The sequence below is a fragment of the Xyrauchen texanus genome, chromosome 26 (assembly GCF_025860055.1).
Source record: "Xyrauchen texanus isolate HMW12.3.18 chromosome 26, RBS_HiC_50CHRs, whole genome shotgun sequence".
In the NCBI taxonomy this organism is placed as follows: domain Eukaryota; kingdom Metazoa; phylum Chordata; class Actinopteri; order Cypriniformes; family Catostomidae; genus Xyrauchen; species Xyrauchen texanus.
The window spans coordinates 27274404-27290623 of NC_068301.1; the positions used below are offsets into that span (position 1 = coordinate 27274404).

Genomic DNA, 16220 nt, shown 5'->3' on the forward strand with positions numbered 1-16220 from the left:
AAGGAGCAGGGCAGCTGGGATTGGTGGCACACAGTAGATTTCTTGTGTCCAACCTGATAATCCTAGACTCAAGAGAGACTAGTCGACATCATTTTGTCTCTAGCTACAGAAGTGGACAGTTAGTAGCCTAATAATGCTGCTTGAAGAAGTGTACCTCTTCTCGTTGAAGTTAGAACCTCTTTCTTTACACTTTTAAGTATCTACAATAGGATCTGCCTGAGCCTTTATCTTGAAATAGGCATGGTGGTCTGCATAAGTAAAAAAATTCAATCTCTGCTGTCAATCTTCAAAAAGAAGGGTAAGTGGAAAAGGACCTTTCCTGAAATTGTCCAAGAATTCATATACGATTATTAAACTTTCAACATAAATATCTGCAAAATATTTGTTATTGTATGTCTTGAACTTAACATAATTGTTTATGTGTTATTTCTGTCCAATTTTAATCTAGAACAGTCTAGTTAATTTATCTAGGATAGAATAATAGTTTAGACTTAAAGGGTTTGTTAACCCAAAAATGTAATTATTAAAATGTAATAATTTACTCACTCTCAAGCCATCCTATGTGTATATGACTTTCTTCTTTCAACCAAACATAATTGGAGTCATACAAAAAAATATCCTGGTTCTTCCAAGCTTTATAATGGGAGTGTATGGTATCTTAGATTTTGAAGCCCAAAAAAAGTGCATACATCCATCAAAAAGGTAATCCATATGGATTCAGGGGGTTAATAAAGGCCTTCTGAAGCAAAGCAATGCATTTTTGTGAGAAAAATATCCATATTTCTAACTTTATAAACCATCCGCGTGTTCACAAGACAGTCGAGTTTCGGTGTATGATGTAGGCGTAGCGTAAGCTCCAGTGAGAAGTGACGAACGTGGAAGCGCAGATGATAGAGCAAAACAAAACACCGGTCACGAATTAGAAGACAACAATAAGGATTTTTAGAGAAAAATTGGAGTTTGAGTCTTTTTGCCCAGCCCTATTTGTTTGAACCGGAGTACACCAACCAGGAACTCTGGGAGATGGAGGAGGCTGCAGCAGCGGCACAAACAAAAGAATCTGGTAGCCGGAGAGTACGGGAGACGTGGTGGTGCTCATGCAGGAAATGCGAGGTAATGCCAACAGAGGCTGAGAGTGTTTGCTGCCATGACTGGACAATTGGAATGACTGGATAGATGCATGAAAGCAGCCTTTTAAGACTAAAACAAATCTACAGTATAGCTAAAACAACTTCTTTTCACAGTTTTCCTTTGCTCTAAACAACGCGCACTTCCACATTCATCATTTCTCACCAGAGCTTATCTCGTGAACACGTGTATGGCCGTTACCGGAAGCCAGTGATTATAGTTTTTAAATTATAAATATGGACAAACACGCATACTTCACTTCAGAAGGCCTTTATTAACCCCCTGAATCCATATGGATTACTTTTTTGATGGATGTATGCACTTTTGTGGGCTCAAAATCTAAGATACCATACACTCCCATTATAAAGCTTGGAAGAGCAAAGATCATTTTTTATTAGATAACTCTGACTGTGTTTTGCTGAAAGAAGAAAGTCATATACACCTAGGATGGCATTAGGGTGAGTAAATTATGGGAAGTTTTCATTTTTGGGTGAACTAACCCTTTAAATAAATTTCTTAAAATGTAATCACTATACTTTGCATGCATGTGCTTGTTACAAAAGGTTCAGATAGTGGCTGGATCAGAAGTCTTTGCTAACATTTTAGACCAAGTGTATATGGCACAATAAGGAAAAATACTGAAATTACTGCACTGTTGTGGAATAATGATACCAGCACTAGCAGACAGAAGAAAACTTTAAACAGACTCTGTGTATTTTTTTAACAGCTCTCAAACAATGTAAAAATCTGTTTAAAGTTTGTCAATACTTTGGGACTTTGAAAATGTGCAATGAAAGTCTCATAATGAAGTTTACACTTTGAAACCACTGTGCCTCAGGTCCTGAACAACAGGGAAAAACGAGATCATGGTTAAGTCTGTTATATTTCTATTAAAGTTTTTTACATTTGTCTCACTGTTAGTTTGTCTTTTGCATCTGTCCTACAGACATAAAGTAACAGGTTCTGCTGACACTTACAGTTCAGTTTGTTTGATATATGAACTTTCTCCATCGTTTACTTTTTACTGCCAAAAATGACTGACCCTCATCTCTATCCTCTGTTAATTTAATACTAGTGTCTATTACCTTAAGAAACCGAAGTGTGCACCATCATTTCCTTTTAAAATTATTCCTTAATATTAAACAATGCACGTTTTATTTTGGTCTATTACTCATAGAATTAACTAAATTCATGGAATTTTCTGGGGAAAATGAAGCTCTATTGACAGCATCTGTGGATTACCACAGGAAATCATTTTAATTCATCCCTCAGTTTGTAATAGCACACAAAAAGTGTGTTGACAGAAATCATTTTTGAATAGAGGTTTGTCTCATAGACTTCCATTGCAAGTGCATAACTGTCAATGTATTTACAGATTTCTATAATGTGGAACATTCCTTTAATTTCAAAGAGAGTAATTCGCTAAATGGACTTTAGTGCTCTGGTTTCTGTTTTTACTCTCTGTAGCATCACAATGCCTGCAGCCAATGCCAGGACACCTGGAACCCCCATGGGGTGTACAAGACAAGAAGTTAGAAATCGACTCGGTTACTAGCGTAACCTCGGTTCCCTGAGAGGAGGGAACGAGTATTGCGTAAGTAGCTTACGCTATGGGAAAACTCCGTTTCTCAAGAAATATTGAAGTCTTTATGTAAAACGCATTGCAGCTGCACAGCAGACAGCGATGAGCGAGGCAGCTCGGTCATTGGCTGTGCCGCGGCAACTGCTCGAACCAATGACGGGGCGACTCATTGGTCGCGCGCCTCGCGTTCGCGCGCTCAGAGCCTGCCGAAATTAGCATAGGCAGGCTATATAATGGGCACCCCGTCATGCGAGTTCCTTTAGGTTCAATCGACTGAAGTGAACTGACCAAGCACAAGCACGGCAGCTTACGCAATACTCGTTCCCTCCTCTCAGGGAACCGAGGTTACGCTAGTAACCGAGTCATTCCCTATCGAGAGGTCTCTCCTATTGCGTAAGTAGCTTACGCTATGGGAACACCATGTAAAACGCCGTGCGTGCTGACTTCGCTCCATAAAACCAGAGGCAGGTGCCTGAGCTTTAAAGCAAAGTGATTATTCCCCGAGCCGGCCAACGGCGAGCTATATACTGGGATATTACAGAGCGTCCTTGCCCAAGGCGGGGCGCTCTTTGTACAAACACAAGCACACATCTTATGTACTGAGCTTTTTATGTACTGGTACGCATAATAAATCCTCTAAGTCGGTCAGAGACGGACCTTATAAGGGAGGAGGTGATGCCCAGCATAAACACACTCTATTCCATTCTATAGTCAGGCTGATAGAATGTTGGAATGCAATGAGGGGACCTGTAGGTTATAAAACCTGATAAATGTCGAAGGCGAGGCCCAGCCTGCTGCCGCACAAATATCTTCAATGGGTATCCCACTCGACCACGCCCACGAGGAGGCCATGCTCCTCGTAGAGTGAGCTCTGATGCCTAAGGGGCATTGAAGGCCCTTGGCTTCATAAGCCAGCGCTATAGCATCCACTATCCAGCGCGATATACTTTGCTTTGAGACAGCGAGACCCTTAGTTCGGCCGCCAAAGCATACGAATAATTGTTCCGTCTGTCTGAACAGGGCAGAACGTTCCAAATATACTCTGAGCGCCCTGACCGGGCAGAGTAAATTTGCGTCGCCTTCGTCTGCTGGGGACGATAAGCTGCCAGAGATATCACCTGTGCTCTGAAGGGTGTAGAGAGCACTTTAGGAATATACCCGTGCTTTGGCCTAAGGACAACTCTGCAGTCGTTAGGTCCAAATTCCAGGCAAGCAGCGCTTGATGACAGCGCGTGCAGGTCGCCCACTCTTTTAACTGAAGCGAGCGCCAGCAAGAGCGCGGTTTTGAGCGAGAGCTGCTTAAGGTGCACGGTTCGGAGAGGTTCGAACGGGGCACCCTTGAGTGCGTCCAGGACCGTGGCCAGGTCCCATATCGGCACCGAAGGTGGGCGAGGAGGGTTCATCCTCCTAGCCTCTTAGGAAACGAACGATCAGATCGTTTTTCCCTAATGAATGTCCTTTATCAGGATTGTGTGACGCCGCTATGGCAGCCACATAGACTTTGAGCATGGAGGGTGTGCGGCCCGCCTCCAGCAGCTCCTGCAAAAGGCGAGTACACTTGGTATCTCGCACGTTTTGGGGTTCAAACTCTTGGTATCACACCAGTCACTGAACACTTTCCATTATCGGGCATACAAGCGCCTCGTAGAGGGCGCTCGCGCCTCAGTAATGGTTCTCAAAACTCCACTGGGGAGGTTCTCGAGAACCCGTTGAGGGGCCATGCATGGAGGGCCCACAGATCGGGGCGGGGATGAAGAATCATCCCGCTGGCCTGTCCGAGGAGGTCTTGCCTCAGCGGAATCGGCCATGGGGCAGATTGCATCATCTGTATCAGTTCTGGAAACCACGTCTGGTTTTTCCAGAGTGGGGCTAACAGGAGCACTGCACATTTCACCTCCCTGATCCGACTGATGACCTGAGGTAGCATCGCGATCGGGGGAAAAGCATACAAGGGGCGGCTCGGCCAAACTTGGGCGAGCGCGTCCGTGCTTTTTGAGAAGAGAGGGCAGTGCGCGTTTTCCTTGGAGGCGAAGAGGTCGACCTCTGCCTCGCCAAAGGTTTGCCATAACCACTGAACCGTCAGAGGGTGGAGAGACCATTCTCCTGGGAGAACCTTGTCTCTGGATAGCATGTCCGCTCCTTGGTTCAGGACACCTGGCACGTGCGCTGCCCTTAGCGAGCGCAGGTGGTGTTGTGACCATAGGATGAGCTCCCTGGCCATAGAGTGCAGGGAGCTCGACCTGAGTCCACCTTGGCGATTTATATACGAAACTACCGTCATGTTGTCCGTTCGGACCAGGACGTGTTCGTTTTTTAGGTACGGAAGCAGGGCTCTGAGAGCCAAGGCGACCGCTTTCATTTCCAGACAGTTTATGTGTAGGCGCTTTTCCGGGTTTGACCAAAACCCGGAGACAGGCCTGCCCTCGTAAAGGGCCCCCCATCCTATTTTGGAGGCATCTGTCATGATCATTTTTCTTCGCGTACTCACGCCCAGACTCACGCCAGTTTGATAGCAGTTGATGGCTTTCCAGGGCATCAAGGCTTTTATACAGCCGTGATTCGCTCTGATCAAAAAGTGGCCCGAGCGCCACGCGTGAGTGGGGACACGGCTCTTGAGCCAGCGCTGGAGAGGACCATGTGCAACAATCCTAGCTGGAGTACAGCTGATGCCGAGGCCATGAGACCGAGCATTCTTTGAAATCGTTTGACGGGGGCGTGCGCGCCCGTTCTGAACGATGTTGCAAGGCGTCGAATAGAGAGCGCGCTCTGATGAGAGGCGCGCTGTCATCTGCACTGAGTCTAGCACTATTCCCAGAAAAGAGATATTCTGGCTGGGGGATAGCACGCTCTTTGCAAAATTGATTCTCAGACCCAGGCATTCTAGATGGCTGATAATCCAAGATCTGTGCGTCATTAACTGGTCCTCTGATTGTGCTATGATTAGCCAATCGTCGAGGTAATTCAGTATTCGCACTCCCCGCTGTCTCAGGGGGGAAAGTGCCGCGTCCATACATTTCGTGAATGTACGGAGGGCCAATGATAGGCCGAATGGTAGTACTGTGTACTGGTATGACTGTCCCTCGAAAGCGAATCTCAGAAAGGGCCTGTGATGAGGCGCTATCGGAATGTGAAAGTAAGCGTCTTTCAAATCCACTGATAGAAACCAATCCCCGGGGCGAACTTGCGCGAGGATATGTTTGGTTGTTAACATTCTGAACGAGCGAATCATTAAAGCTTTGTTCAGATGTCTGAGATCCAGGATGGGGCGAATCCTTTTTCGGGACGAGAAAATAGCGGCTGTAAAAACCCGCCTCGCTCAAAGAGGGAGTAACAGTTTCTATAGCGCCCTTCTCTATAAGTTTGAGCACCTCGGTGCGTAGAACATGTGACACATCTTTTCTCACTTTCGTCTCGACCACCGCTGAAAAGCGGGGTGGTCTGCGAGCGAACTGAAGTGAGTATCCGTGTTTTATTATGTTCAAAACCCATTTCGGCATGTCGGGGATTTTTTCCCAGGCTTCTACTCGCACAGATATGGGCTGAATGCTGGCTGGGGCATGTCGCAGTGACGTATAGGCCCCACCGGCAAATCGCTTTGTGCTAACACAGAGTCTACGGCTCTCAGAGGCGCAGGTGCGCGCTAAGCAGCCGTATTGAGTGCCGAGTGCAGGGGTGCGTGTGAGAGTACAGGCACGTGCGCTATCTCCGAGATGCTCACAGCATGAGTCGGAGAGATGCTTGAAACTGTATGAACAGTGTTTTGGGGTGGGGGTGCATACATCATAATAGGCACGCGCGCCACATTCATAAAGCCTTCCGCATTTAGCGGGGAGTTTCTTTGCTCGTGCATTGCATCTGTGATGCTTGCGGCATGAAATAGAGAGCTGTTTGAAACTGTATGGGTAGCTGTGTGTAGGGGTGCGTGCAGTACAGCAGGCACGCGCGCTACACTTATAGTATTTTCCGTTTTTACTGGGGAAGTGTTTATAACTGTGGGAACAGTGCTTGTGTGTAGTGGTGCATACATGACAATAGGCACACAATCTGCATTTTTGGGACATCCAGCCTGAACTGGGGAGGTATTTGGCACTGTTTGGACAGTATTGATATGTGGGAATGCGCACTTTAGTGTGGACATGTGAACCTTTAGTGACACAGGCAGAAAATGACTCTTTTCGTGATTTCTGTGTCGCCGTAAAAACGGCGTTTGATTGCAGGTGAGCGAGTTTTATGACTGGCCCATTGACTGCTGTATAGACATTTCCAGCCGCCTGTAAGGGGACTGGGTAATGTTTTAGATGTTTGAGAGAGAGCGGTCCGGCTTTTGCGAGACACGTACTCTCTCTTTGTCTTCCTGTTGCTAGGAAGACTTACGAGGCTCCGTGTTCAGAGTGATTCTGGGCCGAGGACCTCGTTGCTTGTGCGGCTTTCTTCGGCCAGCGGAACGCGAGCGGCGTCGAGCGTCCTTTTCAGGTCTGCTCTTCGGCTGGGAGACAGGCGGCTCTGCCCTGGCTCGCTGCTGCTGCTGGGGCGGTTTCTGAGACGAGCTGGAGCGCTTGGGCAGGAAGTGATGCATAGCTTGCGAATCCTTCCGAGCCTCAGTGAAGCGCTCAGTGAATTCTCTCACCGCCGGTCCAAACAGGCCGCTTGGAGTGACAGGCGCGTCAAGAAATGGTGCCTTATCCGCGTCCTTCATCTCCGTTAGCGTTAGCCACAGATGGCGCTCAAGGACGGTCAAATAAGCCATGGCCCGGCCGATGGATTGGGCGGTGGCCTTTGTGGTTCGCAGGGCTACGTCCGTAGCGCTGCGCAGGTCCTTGAAAGCCTCAGGTTCAGGTCCAGACTCGTCCATGGTGCGGAGGAGTTTGGCCTGAAAAACTTGTAGGACCGCCATCGAATGCAGCGCTGACGCAGCTTGGCCGGCGGCGGCGTATGTGCGACCGGCGAGAGCTGAGGTGGTTCTGCAGGGCTTCGAGGGGTGAGAAGCTCTGGCCTTCCATCCAGCGGTGGAGGGTGGGCATAGATGGTTGGCCACGGTCTCCTCGAGGGGCGGAGTTGCCTCGTAGCCTCTTTCTCTCGCGCCGTCCACTGAGGAGAGCGAGGAAGAAAAAGAAGGCTTTTTACGCTTTCCACGACTTTGTGAGCTCGTCGTGAACCTCAGGGAAGAAAGGAGAGGGTCTCTGTCGGGGGGCCTGCCGGCGCCCCTGCAGGAACCACTCGTCCAGCCGGCTGCGGGCGGGTTCTTCCGGGGAAGACCAGTCGAGCCAGAGGTCTTCCATGGCTTTTGACAGGATACGGACGATTTCCGAGTCCATGCTGGTGCCCGCGCTCGTGTCCGCTGATGTCGATGGCATGGGGTCGAAAGAGCCTGGCCAGTCGTCGGATGATGTGCCGATCTCCGTCGTGAAGAGGGCCTCTGCACGAGGCGCATTTGAAACAACGCCTTCAGCCTGCTGAAGAGAAGGTCTTTGCTGAAGGAGATTAAATCTAAAGGAACTCTCTGCACGAGGGTGCCCATTATATAGCCTGCCTATGCTAATTTCGGTAGGCTCTGAGCGCGCGAACGCGAGGCGCGCGCCCATTGGTCGCGCGTTCAGAGTCGCCCCGTCATTGGTTCGAGCAGTTGCCGCGGCACAGCCAATGACCGAGCTGCCTCGCTCATCGCTGTCTGCTGTGCAGCTGCAATGCGTTTTACATAAAGACTTCAATATTTCTTGAGAAACGGAGTTTTCCCATAGCGTAAGCTACTTACACAACAGGAGAGACCTCTCGATAGGGAACTGCATAAATGTCTAAAAGCCTGGATTTATTTTAAGAGAAAGATTTCGGTCCTAAAACACTCTCCTTAACTAAATTTTGCAGTGCCTTTCAGGAGCATCAAAACTGTTAGCTCATGCCTGATAGTTTAAATCACTATCACAAACTATCACAAGGGAAAATGATAGGGGAATCAATATGAGGCTACTCACTGTTTACTTTGAGAGTGCCCCGGTCCAAAGACAGGCCACCCTCAAGTGTCCCATTTCTACCTATTGTCCAGAAAACAGTGAGTCTCAGTGCCACTCAGACATTGTCATAACTGAGGATACTGAACTATATTATTGTATCAATCCAGTAATATAATAATGTTTTGATGTTTAAACTCTGCATATTTTCAAGTCTAAAAATAAGGCTTAAAATGGTGCAGGATCTTTATAAATTGAGAAGTATTTGTCTATTTTAAACCTGTATGTTAGGAAATATATTCCTTCTTACTTTCAATGCATCTTTATTTCCATACAATGAAAGTGAATGGTAAGTGAATGGTGACTAAGACTGTCACTCGCAAACATTCTGCCTTCCACAGAAGAAAGTCATACATGTGTAGAACATGTGAATAAATGATAGAAGTTTAATTTGGGGTGAATGATCCCTTTAATTCCTAACTATGTATGTGGCAAAGTGATTGACTACCCTGAATTTAAATTCTTATTATGTCAATCCAGTTTAAGCAGTATCTGCTACTTGGGGCGCGGTGTTTCAGTGGCTTTAGCCAGCCCTGGCATTACCACAACAGGGGATGTGGTAGCGTGTTTATCTGGCAGTCTAATATCAGTAGATGAGCAACATGAGCTGTATTATGACTCCTGAGGAATCGAGTGCTTTGCCTTTGTTTGAAGGATACACCTCAGCTCCCCAGATTACAGCCAAGCTGAGTGATAAACAGGTGCTTCATTGGAATCAGGTACATTATAGGAAGAAATTAAGGAAGGAAAGGAAAGGAAAAGGAAGGAAAGTAAAGAATATTGAAAGAAGAAAAAGGAGAAAAGAAATGGAAATAAAAAAGGTAGGTAAGAAAAGAAATAAAATTAAGGAAAAAAGAAAATGGACAGAAGGAAAATGAAAGGAAAAAGGAATGAAGAGGAAAATGAAAGAATGAACGGAAAAGGAGAGAAAGAAAGTAAAGGAAGGCAGGAAGGAGAGAGGATAAAAAGAAAGGAAAGAAAATTAAAGGAAGGAAGCAAAGAAAAAGGAAGGAAAGTAAAGACAATTTAATGAAGAAAGGGAAAGGACAATATGGAATGAAAGAAATGGAATGAAAGAAAAGAATGGAAATAAAAGGAAAATCAAGTTAAAGAAAATGAAAGGAAAAAGGAAGTGAAGAATGGAACCAATGAAAGGAAAATAAAGAAAAGGAAGTAAAGGGAAAGAAAGAAAATGGAATGAAAGAAAAGAAAGAAATAACTTTGTTACTAAATGAGAATGGTATTACAAATTCATCTGTTCTGTCTTTGTAACTTAATTGGACTGTTGAACTGGGACGGGGACTCCGAGACCTTATGCTGCCATATGTTGGCAACGATGCAGAGGGTAATCTGGTATTTTAAGGAATTAAAGATCAGGAGGAGCGATTACCAGGTCACAGCTTGAGTGTGAAGGCCTTAACTAAGTTGAAAATCTACTATCAACATATGCCGCTACAGCCCTATGGACAATCTGACTAGTGCTTGCCGAACAGAAAGCTTTAGCAGGTGCAACTATTGGAAAGAGAAAGAATGGGCAGAGTTAGATCATTTGACAGGCAGATCGCCAAGCTTTCACTGAAATTCATCCACAAAATACATTTGGATGGTGGAATTCCCCTATAAATTAAAAACTCTTCTTTTTTTTTTTTTGGTGATCCCATATTGCACGTTTATAAGATTTTGAGAAAGACTGCATACATTTTATTCATGAGATTAACAGTATCTTCCCCATCCTCTATGTTTAGTAGGGCAAAAGCAGGATGAGCAAAGAAAGCTGACTGTACACTACACACCCTCCCAGCATTACCAGGAGAATGTGTTCACAGAGGGCAGCAAGCCACAGTATCTGGAGGACCTACATACAGAGGCTCAGAAGGGACTAGAGATATTCCAACAGGAGGGTGAGAATCCTGTTATCCCGATCATATTCAGCTCACAAAACATATTGATCTTCAACAACCTTAATGCTCTGCTCATATTCTGGCCTTGTTTTCTCATTCACCTCACTCAGTCTTTCTTCCATGCAGAGCACAAAAATGGGGTGAATTTCCAGGATGATCAGACTGTGGTGAGCTTCAGTAATGAAATCACCATAAATGAATTTATTCTTTAAAATACATGTGTAAATTCAGCCCTCAACTAACCATGATGCCCTTGATTTCTTAACAGTCAGAGGAAGATTCCAGTTCAAGAGAAAGAGATGACTCACTTGAGACTGATAGCACTGCTGGACACTCCGTCATCTCAGTGTCTACTGTATCGGCAGTGTCCTCTCGTCCAATGCTTACAAGCCAAGGTAAACCACACTGGCTTAATGGGATAGTGCACCAAAATATATTAACAGTGTCATTATTTACTCACACTTATGTCATCTCAAACCCATATAACTTCCTTTATTCGTCTGAACACAAAACAATATATTTTAAAGGATTTTGGGATCTCTGATTTTCATACAATAGCTGTCAATAGTGAATCAATTTAGAGCTAAAAAAAAGTCCCCCAGTGTCATAAGTCATCCATGCGACTTATGCATCATATTTCAAGTCTATTCCATACCAAAATATACTGACCAAAATAAGCTGTTATTTACTCACAAATCAAATTATATTATTAATCAACTCCTGTATACAAAGTCTAAATAAAAAATTACTACACGTCAATAACCTCAAATCTCATTGGTTCTTGCGTGTGTCATGACACAAGAACCAATGAGGTTTGTTTTTATAGATGTGTCTCCATATTTGATTTGCCTTCAGAAGACATAGAATATGATGGATGTGTTCCATTGTCTAATTTTATGACACTTGTAGCTGCTTTTTTTTAGGCTTTACAGTGAGTCATTGTCAACTACTATTGTATAGAAATCAGTGATATAATATTTCTTTATTAGGATTAAAAGGACTAACAATGTATTATTGTCTATGCCTGCTTATAGCCCATATTGTGGAGCAACTGTACCCATTTTGACTTATGGAATTACTAAGTAGCTGGAGGAAATGGCTTAATATCTTTCCTCTTGGTTTTCATTCCATATATACTCTTTCACCTTCTTTTAGGTTCTACATTTAAGCCATTGAACCCAGTTAAAAGGCTGGACAAGACCAGGAGGAGGAATAGAAGAACAACTATCATGGGCATACCACAGCAAGTCCAGAGAGAACTGGGTATGTGAAACTATTTAAGTCTCTTTGGATAAAAGCATCAGCTAAATTAATAAATGTAACTGCATTTGCATTATCAGTTTCTCAGATGTTAAAATTATAACTTTTTTAACCTCTGAATACTTTAAAATAGCAACTTTCATAAGTTATTATCCTAAAGATAAAAGAATGATGGGTTTTTATTACTTTTATCTACTGAAGACATGGCAAGAGGAACTATACTGCAGCAGCTTCATAATGGAAAGCATGATGATGATGATTCATCTGGCGCAGTTGTCATCCCAAAAATTGATGGAGACCTCCATTTGGCAAATCATGAAGGGGCCCATGTACACCTGCATAGTATTAAAGACCTTCAGACATCAAGAGATGAGGAGCTCCTAAGACACCACATTCAGTCTGTCTATCAAGATGACTTGTCCCTAAACCGAAAGCTTGAGCCAGGAACATGCCCTATGCAGAGGCCCAAGTCTCTTGCTGTGCCAGGGATGACCACATCCTGTTTTCTGCAGGAGCCTCAAGGTCCTGTTATGTCCATCTCACCACAAGCAACCTATTTATCCAAGATCATTCCAAACGCAATTATGCCCGCAGCAATAGATGTTATTGAAATCAATCGCTGTCACAGCCGGCGTAATGCAAGTACGGTTAGCAAGAGTAGCGTAACAACGGCTAGCCCAGCTCCTTCACGGTCCAGATTATGCACAAATGAAGATCCACCTACCACCAGCCCCAACAGGAATCATTCACAATCATCTGAGACTATTGTCTCCAATTCCTCCACAATCTCTTCAAAAGAAAGAGGTCCACCAACATATGTTATTGACAGCACCAAAGAAGTTTCAGATTTAAACCCAAAGGACATGAGCATTGCAAGTTCAAAGATTTGGATAACTTCTGACCGCACATGTACAAGATTGCCGCACCAGGAGTTGAGTGATGCAGGAGAAAATGGAAGGAATAGCAATTCGTCTCGAAGTCTCTCTGTGATGAAGACAAAACTACCACCAGCACCACCACAGAGGACCTATTCTTTGCACCATGAAAAACTTAAGCGGAGATCAAGGGAATTGGAAGACTTAAAAGATTTCAAAGTTATGGTAACAAATGATGGGCAAATAGGTAAAGATCTCAATTATCCAAAAAAGGTTAATCAGTCCACAAATAAAGAGAAGAGTTCAGTTAATTCTTCAGTGCCTAGATCATCAAAAGACTTCCAGACATCTGTGAAATCCAGCCCACTTAGTCCAGATCAGGCTTTAACTAGAAGTCATGCTGAATCAAATAACTCATCTCCACAGAAGATAGCAACTGGTGAAAATAAATTTGATAGGACTTTGTCCCCTTCGAGTGGATACTCAAGCCAAAGTGGTACACCAACACATTCTCCTAAAGAGGTCAGTCCCTCGTCACCTGACAAGAGGAGATTCAAGCCTTCAAAACCAGAGAGAGCAAGTGTACGGACCTCCACAGTTCTCTCAGTCTCTTCATCAATGACATCTCTGTCTTCAGTCACATCGGACACGGCAGAGCAGGACATTCAAACCAACACTACATCAGAGGCACAAAAGCTCTCCCCTCCTGTTTCAATAGTGCAAAGTAAGGTGACACCCACACCACCAATAGTCACCCTTAGGAAGCTGTTCAACATTCCCCCTCCACCTAAAGTAAAAGCCCCCTCTCCTCCACCCCCTGAGACCTGGATTTACAAAAAACGCACATTTGAACTATTATGTGGCCAAGGACCAAACCCCTATAGGCTACATCAACTTCAAAAACAGCAAAACAAGCCATTAATCTGTAAAAATCTAAACACAAATACAGCACCTAACACTGAGGAAATAATCCCAAAGAAACAGTCTTCATACATAGAAAGAAAGACTGGGTCTCAACTGGAGAACAAAACAATTGTTTTAGAAGAACAAAACAAGTCTGTGCCACCACAAGAGCAGAAAAATATTCTGACAGAACTTCCAGCTTTGAGGCATAATGAAAGCTCAAAGTTGCAAAGAAATGAACAAGTAAATCTTCAAGTGAGGGAGACTGATCAGATCATTCATACAAATGTTTCAAGAAAGGTAGAAGACCGAAGGGAAGAAGAAAGTCAAACAGTTCTTAAAAGTGAACTACCAACCATTGAAGTTGCTCAAAGCATGCTGTCAGAAAAATACTGTGATATCAATCGAGGTGATGAATTAGTGAACAAAACATCCACCCCAAAGAGCAATGAAACTAATACAGAGAACCAAAATAACAGCATTGTTAAGGACATTTTGAATCATAAACCAATGCAAAATCTTGATTTAGAAGTACCTACGGTCAATGGCATTTCTCCATCCCCTTCGACACCTCCAAAACACTATCCTCCTCCACCACCTAGTAAAATAACATCAGCTTCCTCAGTGTTCACACCACCAGCTCATGAGGAGGAACACAGGCAAGACAAAGAAGAGGCTGCTTCCCTAGAATCTTCTTGGCCTCCTCCACCACCACCAATGGATTCAGCTGACATGATGTTTGAGGAACCAAATGAACTTGACTTCCCCCCACCACCTCCCTCATTCATCCATGAACCCCTCTCAGAGATATCCAATAATTTTCAAGAAGAATCATGTGAACAGCATGCCAATATAGAATTGGTGTCACCTACTGCCTCTGATATGACCAGTAGTCAAAAGCAAAGATCAGAAATAGATAGTATTATCCCAACAAGAACTGAAAGAAATTGTACTGTTATGGAAGATAGGCAACATGACAACCCACAGTGTTGTAACAATGTCTCCCACTTATCTATGGACCCTGTTCACAGGGAAAACACAACTGCAGCCCCTCCTAAAATGTCCTTTCTTTCACTTGTTGAAAACACTTCCACTAAATATCTACAGGTTCCACCAAAACCACCACCTATATCAGCGCAAGATTCACCAGTGCAAGCATCAATTGATACCCAAGTAAACTGCACAAATGTGCCTCTTGCACCTCCCCTGTCAGTGGAAGACCAATCCACTGTTATCTTTAAAAGGCACCTAAACTATGTAAATAAGGACAACAGGAGCAAAGAACCAATTTGCCGAAATAAGAGCACACCTATTCCAAAGGAGGATGCCAACATTCCCCTTGTCACACCTTCCTTGCTTCAGATGGTTCGACTACGATCTGTAAATGTTGGTGAAGATCAAGTAAACAATGATAGCAAACCAAGTCTTGAGGCCACAGCAAATGATGAACAGATTCAGAATATCTCCAGTCAAGCAACACCGCAAAAGCCCATTCGCAGATCCCTAACTTTAAAATCTAACCCACCCATTAAATCATCTTCTGCCACAGGCACAGTGCCATCCATGTGTCTACAAGAGGCCATACGTATGAAAACCGCTGCACTGTCCTCCAGTGGAGTACCAGCAATGCTCAATCTACGTTTATCCTCAACTAATAGCACTAGTTCACCTGTTCCATCTCCTAAAACACCAGAAGACTGCAACTTGCATAGGTCCCCTGCATCTACAGCCAGTTTTATCTTCTCCAAGAGCACAAAAAAACTTGTCATTGAAACACCTACATCTCCCGTGGCCCAGACAAGCCTCCAACAGAATCTTACAGCTGAGGTAATACAGGTTTCTGACCAAGCCAAGATGATAATTACAAATGGCACAAAAAAGCCAATTAAGGTGCCACCACCTGTTGCTAAGAAACCAGCGCATGGAACAAATCCTTCCAATACTGAGAACGCAACAATTGAACAAAAAGTGAGTGTTGAAGTTAATTGTCAAAGTGACACAGTGCATCCTGCTGGCCAGCGAGCACAAGCATCAGGGAGCCAGGATCATGCAAGTAAGGAAGCATTCATGTTATTTTAATTGGTGCATTAAATACAGATATAAAAAAAAAAAAAAAAATGATAAACTGCTAAAACAAGCCTAAGCTGGTAAGGTCTTTCAGACTGGTCTATTGGCTGATTTTGGATGGGTTTTGGGCACAGCTGGCCAGGCTGGGAAACTGGTTTAAACCAGCTAAGACCAGCAACCCAGTTTAGGCCTTTTTTTTAGCAATATAATTAGAGACCCATCAATAAATATAAATCTGCATTAACAAATGATAATTAGCTGTGCTTGCTTTAAGGATTTTCCAAAATTCCTAAGCCAAATCTTTGGCACGTAACTTATCCCACACTGTTTGCAATACACCCATGAATAATGTGTCAAATCAACCACCTTAATGAGGAGGGGTGTGCAATGACTTTAAGCTATTGTTCAAGCAGTTGAAAAATCTGCAAAAATCCCATAGACTCAACACTGCAAAATGATTACAGGGATCATATCCCCAGATCTAAATGTCAGAGACATG

General features: G+C 44.1%; 1 protein-coding gene across 4 annotated transcripts in view; it reads left to right on the forward strand.

Moving 5' to 3' along the window:
* The window catches only part of LOC127619865 (uncharacterized protein KIAA1522 homolog), a 74425-nt gene that overhangs the window by 57022 nt on the left and 1183 nt on the right, over positions 1-16220 (forward strand). For 2 of the 4 annotated variants that reach the window (XM_052092880.1, XM_052092882.1), the window contains 5 exons: positions 10464-10616; positions 10743-10783; positions 10885-11011; positions 11772-11879; positions 12078-15707. In XM_052092880.1, coding sequence (XP_051948840.1) covers positions 10464-10616; positions 10743-10783; positions 10885-11011; positions 11772-11879; positions 12078-15707 — 4059 coding nt within the window. Of the gene's footprint in view, positions 1-10460; positions 10617-10742; positions 10784-10884; positions 11012-11771; positions 11880-12077; positions 15708-16220 lie in introns of all 4 variants that reach the window. The other 2 variants (XM_052092879.1, XM_052092881.1) reach the window with 1 other exon arrangement.